At 25.2% G+C, this 7,145-nt stretch overlaps 1 protein-coding gene across 1 annotated transcript in view; it reads left to right on the top strand.

The window, feature by feature from the left end:
- The window catches only part of LOC112599735 (transcription factor HES-1-like), a 19,357-nt gene extending 13,845 nt beyond the window's left edge, over positions 1–5,512 (top strand). The window contains exons 2-6 of the mRNA XM_025346784.1: positions 2,319–2,414; positions 2,481–2,612; positions 2,711–2,890; positions 4,751–4,951; positions 5,044–5,512. Of these exons, the coding sequence (XP_025202569.1) occupies positions 2,319–2,414; positions 2,481–2,612; positions 2,711–2,890; positions 4,751–4,951; positions 5,044–5,211 (777 nt within the window). The 3' untranslated portion in view covers positions 5,212–5,512. The remainder of the gene's footprint in view (positions 1–2,318; positions 2,415–2,480; positions 2,613–2,710; positions 2,891–4,750; positions 4,952–5,043) is intronic.
- Positions 5,513–7,145: the final 1,633 nt, after the last annotated feature.

Genomic DNA, 7,145 nt, shown 5'->3' with positions numbered 1-7,145 from the left:
AGTACGCTCTCCGCCAAGCCTCTATATATATTACCATATAATATACACACATCACTCTATATACGACTCTCCTACTCGTTACCGATTCCATAATGTGCGTGCACGTTTATGTTGTACAGTGTGATTCACCGAACACGTTCTACCGTTTTTCTTTAGAAACAAGTCTATTCAAATTTGGAAATTCGAGGACTACGTTTTTAATAATTTTTTATTTGGTGTTTTTTTTTTTTTTATTATTCCATTCGATGAGTGTCCCACAATTACAAACTATAAAATAACTTCTTTTTTTTTTCGAATGAACACCGACTTTTTTTACTAAGTAGAACGTAGGTATATGTAAATTATTTGGTTGGTGTTTTTTTTTTTCTTAAGAATGTTGGAGTGTGTCTACATCAAAATTCGAGCAAATAAATTTCAAATTATTAATATGAGTATATTATAAAAAAGCGATATAATATTATAGACTTAAAAAATGGTTTAAAAAATATAAAAAATAGTAGCAATATTAGATTTAGTATTTATTATACACTAATCTTTGAAAAATGTTGATTTAATTACTAAAATTTACAAACTATCATATCCTTAGTAATCAAAATTAAATAACTCAAAAAATTACCTATTCAATTTTTGATTAATATATATATATCGAAATGTTCAAAAAGAATCATCTTATTGACAATTTATAAAAGGAAAAAGATAGATTCACATTAAAAAAAAATAAATTGGAATCGCTATAGATAAATCGTGTTATTAAAAATATCTAAGTTTTGGAAAGTATGACCCTTGTGCACATTTATAACATGAACAATTTTATTATTATAGTAGGTATGTTTGGTGAATCACCCTGTGTACACATGCTCGTGTTTAGATCAACTTAATAAATACTGTTGGATGACGACGACTGAAATTTCGTATATATTTATTACAATATGTATACACGCGTACGTTATCACAGCTGCTCTGCGATGTGTTGTTGAATTTTCACCTACTAGATCGAAATATTTCAAATTGTATAAAATATTAATATTTTAATAAAAGCTAATATATGTACATTATATTAAAATTCATCTGTTTTCGTAAAATTTGAAACGTTTTTGAACGAATTTTTTAATTATTATACGCAAAATTATTACAAATAAGTCTTGATACGAGAGACATGATAGCTGATGAGTAATATGGATTATACTTGTAGGTAACCACGCTATCTTTGATCTGTATATTTTCATACAATATTGTTCAAGTTGCCTATATTAAATCCCTCAAAAGTATTTCTGTTACATTCTTCAATAATATTAGCAACATTTTATTAAAGATAACAAATTTAAGAATATTTTGAATTAAAACAGTGTTAGAAATAAAACGAAAGAAGTGTGTTTCATAGTGTCACTGGTGTAGGTAATAGATATTTATAAAGCCGAGCCTATAGAGTATAGGATATTTTCGGCCTAAAACAACCCACGATGTGGTTGCTATAAGATAAATTGAGTATAATAGATATTTTATATATCTTTTTGGTTAAGGGGTGGATTTTTGGCTATATCTGAATTAAAAATACTTGTATCATATACAGGTAAGTTTATTTTTTCTAAAGAATTATTTTAATACATTTTGATTGAAATAGAATATTTTATATCTAATTTCTAATGATAATATAATACATTGAATGTATAGTTTGCTCTTGTTTTCTAATATACCTATCTTATTATAGTCTTAAAATTAAACTTCATTGAATGAATCTATTAGATAATAGGTATTGCATTGAATATGAATTTTAATAATACCGTGCAGGTATAAATTAAACTAAGTATTTTTATATTCAAAATAATTTAAGATTTACATTTTAAATATGAGAATAAAATTAAAATTAAATATTAATCAAGATCTTTTTCTATAAGATTATACATTTTGATACTTGATTTCCTATTATATATTTAAATTGAATGTAATTAATAGATTTTAGAAAAAATACTAGATTTTTATTATACGATACCTAACTTTTATTTTGACTTAAATAAGTTAGTGTTTTTAAATAATAAACATTGATGTTCGTTGTAATAAAAAAACTTAAACTATAAAATTAAAACTAGTAATCTAACTATTGGTTTTATAATAGGCTTTATTGTATAACCAATGCTAAAATTACAAATTATTTGGGATGCATAATCTTTACTGTAATAAAAAATGCGTGATAAATGTAAATACTAATAAATTAAATATTATTTTAAATGTACTATACATTAATTAATATCATATAAAATTCATAATATTTAAAAATAATAAAATAATTAATTAACCATGATTTGTTGCAATTATTTTAGGCCAACAAACCACTAATGGAGAAAAGAAGACGAGCAAGAATAAATCAATCGCTAGCGCTTTTGAAAACTCTTATTTTAGATTCTACTAGAACAGAGGTAAACCTATCTAAGTTTTTTAATTTTAGTTTTTACCTATTTTACATGATATGTTCATTTTTACAGAATACTAAACATTCAAAATTGGAAAAAGCTGACATATTAGAACTTACCGTACGCCATTTACAACGGCAAAAAGTTCTGAGCTCAGACGTCAGGGATAAATATCGGGCTGGCTTCCAAGAATGCGCTAGAGAGGTAAGATTATTATTTATTATAAACCCACTAAAAATAAAATCATTTGACTTACGCCATGTAGTATATGTTAAATTGTATTTTCACTTGATAATTATTAGGTTACTAGATTTTTGGAGTGCCCCGAACTGCATATGTGCAGTACTGGAACTGGAACACTTCTTTCTGCTGGTTCCGCAATTATAGAGCCAGCTGTAAAACAACGCCTATTAAGACACTTAGATACATGTTCATCAGAAATTGATTTAGATTTTAGCAACTCCACAGTTGTTATTCCTGATGTAAGTATATACATATAAATATACCTACATACCTACATATTATGTATGTCTTAATAATTTTGTTATAATTTATAGTCAGACTTATACGTAACTTATATGTAAATATTTTATTCATTAAGTTTTAAACATGAATATAGTGACATCGAATTATTTTTAAACATGTGACTTGTTAATTAGTATTGCTAAGACATATTAAAAATTAAATTTATTAGTAAAAAGAAAAACGAAAATTTTACATTAAATAGAGTTTGTATAGAATTAATTCTGATAATTTTTCAATTCACATACGACAAATCAATGAAATTTAATACTTCTTATACAATTTATACATTTTATAAATCGGGATATTTTAACTATTTTCCCAGTAAAAAAAATAAGAGAAATTTCATAGTAAATGAAAATATGTATAAAAAAATATTTAAGACAAAAATCAAAACTATAAATAATTTACGTTTAGCTAACTATTTTTGTAAGCTTACGTTTAATTCCGCGAGAAGGTATGTTTCATAGAAGATTGTAGATATTAAGATGTTACTTATGTACCAGATGCTTCGAGTATACTCGTTTTTCCAGTGTTGTATATAGAAATTTCTTATTGGTGGCAAGGGTAAAGTATGGATTTAAATATATATACTAGTTATCCTCGCGCCATTCGTTGCCCGTACAAAATGTATCCATGTTAAATTTAGTTGCCCAATGCTAATATTTAGCGTAATGCGTGTAAATGAATAATATTTTTGGTTTTGTGATTTGGTGTAAAGATGATATTTCTAACATATTAACTTACCATAGTGAACCCGTCTAGTGTTGCTTTTTTTTATCATTTAACAACAGTATTTTTTTTAATTTTTTTAATTTTATTTTTTTTCTTGATCAACTCAGACTTGATTCACTAAAATACTAATTTCTAAAAATAACTTATAATTTGTTACATGAATGAAAAAAATAATATCTTTATGTACGTACGTGCAGATTATTTAAAAAATTAATTACTCAATTTTTCATTAACGTATAGAATCTGAAATAGGTTTAAAACTTGCTCCACAATCTACTCTTTCATTCAAAAAAAAAAAAAAAAATCAAAATAATCAGATGAATAGTTTCAAAGAATATGCGTGACAAAGATTTCCATTTTCACATACATACGAGTATATACAGATTTTTATATTATTAAACGTTTTTACGTTTTAATATAGTGATAAAAAACCAAGCGGGGTTTAACCTCTCTTCTCAAGGTGTATTGTCTATATGTATCAACTTTTGTCGGACGTCGAAGTAAAGAAATGCTTATAGTCTTTACTATTTGTTTGAAATACAACTTATTTACGCTGAGAAGCACACCCTTGTCCGCGCAATTATTGTGCCCAAATAATCTTGAAAATGAGATAAAATGAAATTTCGTTGTGTGAAAAAACGTTTGCTTCCACCCATTTCTTACCATAGCGTCATCAGGTACATGCGAATAAACAAACTCGTATGTTTTTACGTGGAAAGAGTATTGCATAACAGCTTAAATATACTAGTTGCTTAGATATTTTTAATTATAACTTTTATAAAATATTCCTAGGTATATTATATTGTATATCAAGTAGAGATTTTGTATCATTTGAAATACTAATGCCAAATTTTATCTAAAATAAATTGAATAAATATAATTTTATACCTTAGGTATTTACTACCACCCACTATTTACCAATTGAATTACCTGGAGGTATATGATCAATCACAGGTTCTATGACATTCATTGATCATAGGAAATCCATAAGATCGATGTCACTGTAAATTATATAGTCGATGCGAATATTATAAACATACATAAATCATTTTATGTATTATTAAATTAAATTTTTTTTTTTTAAGGACATTATTGGTGGAGACGAAGAATCAAATTGTAGCACGATCGAAAGTAAAAATGATCGTATAAAATCTGAACCTCCTAAGAAACGAGCTCGCAGTAAATCTGTGGGTATAGAGGATAAGGTAATAGATCGTGGTGGTCTGACAGCAAGTGTTGTTGTAGCACCAACTAATGATCCTACACAACCCTTATCTGTTGTACAGGTTAGTGATTTTTTCTTGTAATTATTAACATTGAAGCTTTTTATATTTTAAAATATGTTTTTTATTTATTTACTTATACTGAATGATTCTAGGTAATTCCTTCACAACTTCCGGATGGCCAAGTTGTATTCCTGTTACCAAGTCACTATGTGCATTGCCAACAAAACCAAGGGGCTGAACCAAGGCCTTCAGGCGATGAACCTATTGATTTTAGTGTAAAAAGAGAACATGAACATGACAGTATGTGGAGACCATGGTAAATTCAAATTCTAGAATTAGCCAATTAGGTGTCTTCAAGATGTGTTTTTTTTTTCAATCTTCTTAAATGAAATTTTCTTATTTATTTCCCCTGTCTGTGATACAACTTAAGTATTGGTTTTCTGTGGTGCACATTTTTTGAGCCTTTTATTAGAAACTTCATTACGTAATAATATTGTAAGAATGTTAAGATAATTTTTCCATTTTAGAAGGCTTAGTAAAATATGCTTTGATCAAACCTTAAAATAATTATTTAGAGGTTTTCACACGATTTGATCAGTAATATTATAATTAGTATTATATATTAATGTTGCTAATATAAAAGTATAAAACATTTTACAATAATATATTGTGTATTTAAGAAAGTGTATTATAATGTTTATACCTAAACCTGTTATTATTTAAAAGCCTCTTTTAATATTTTGCCCCAATTACTATTTAAATATAATTATGTGCAATATTTTATTTATATGTTATGACTTAAGTCAGTAGTTTTTAATTACTAATAAAAAATATTTTAAGAGACTTGATGGAAGAGAGCATTCAATATAGTTTTCATTATTTATAAACTACACTAAGTACAATATTTAGCAATTAAATATAATGTAAAATATAATACAATTTATTTTAAGTTGCTTTACAGTTGAATTATTATATCTAAAATGTATTTTGTTTATTGTGGAATGTAATTTTTGTAGTAAGTTCCTTTAGGTTACAACACATTTGATTTAAGTTGTACAAATAATATTTTATGATTTGCAAATGTATTATTCTCTGACTTATACTTTTACGATGATATTAATTCACAAGTCACCAGATGCATAGGCTTTTTATATTAGAATAATATATTTAGTAACATTCTTGTATGTAACAAGTTTGGAAAATTATTTCAATAAATTAATAGCAACATGACAACACTCGTGTAATTGTAAATCATATAAAAATCAACATTTTACTCAAATGAACAATAAAAGAGTAAAACTTATCTGTATTGATATTAGTATTTTTTTTTTCTTAAAATGTAAAGTTTAAGTTATTTAGACTCCTTATTATTTACTTACTTATTTATTTATTTATTAAAACTGTTATGGAGTGTTAATTAAAAATTGTAATAAAAGTAGATTCGCCTTGTTAATGAAATTATGTTATTTTTTTTATTTTAAGAGTTGAGGTTTATAATATTTACTTGAATCTTAATTTAATAAGAAGTAAGTATGTTATTTTTAGAACATGAAAATATAAATAATAATCAACAAAAATTAATTCTGCAACTAATTAATGCAAAAAGCTACTAGGTATGCAAAAAAAAAAAATGTATAATTCAATATTTTATATTTTTATCACATAAATTCAAAGAGAAAAGAATATCGAACTCAGGGTTGAGTAGGACGCACTAGAGTGGAAATATTTAGATTAATTTTAAGCTAAATTTATTAATAACAATCCTATTCATATCGTTTTACTGTACGTAGGTATTTAGTTATGAATTAAAAACTTTAATATTATAATGATTAGTAATTACTAATTACTATTGATATAATATACCATATGCGATTTACTTTTAGCAAAAATTAACATATTTTATTACCAATAAAAAAAAAAAAAAATTATTAAAATACAAATAAAAAAATATATAATACAATATCTTAAGAAAATATAGGTTAACGGTAGATTTATAGACCGTCTTCGCAGAGTACCTGATTTATATTTAATGATTTATTAAAGGGACAAAATCAATGACGACTGACACCTACTGTACAGCTAAGTGGCTTGATTTTTTTATTGTTTTTGTATGATATATGGAGGAAAATCAGCATAAAAAATTTAAAAAAATGTAATTAACTCAAATCTAATCACTTTTATATAAAATAAATTTAAATTGTTCCATAAACTAAGTCAGGTCTTTCGATAAGATCGGTATATCATTATAAAAGTT

This window comes from Melanaphis sacchari, unplaced genomic scaffold (genome assembly GCF_002803265.2).
Source record: "Melanaphis sacchari strain LSU unplaced genomic scaffold, SCAv2.0 Contig54_pilon_pilon, whole genome shotgun sequence".
Lineage (NCBI taxonomy): Eukaryota > Metazoa > Arthropoda > Insecta > Hemiptera > Aphididae > Melanaphis > Melanaphis sacchari.
The sequence above is the reverse complement of the archived record's forward strand: the minus strand, read 5'-3'. Positions and strand labels throughout refer to the sequence as shown.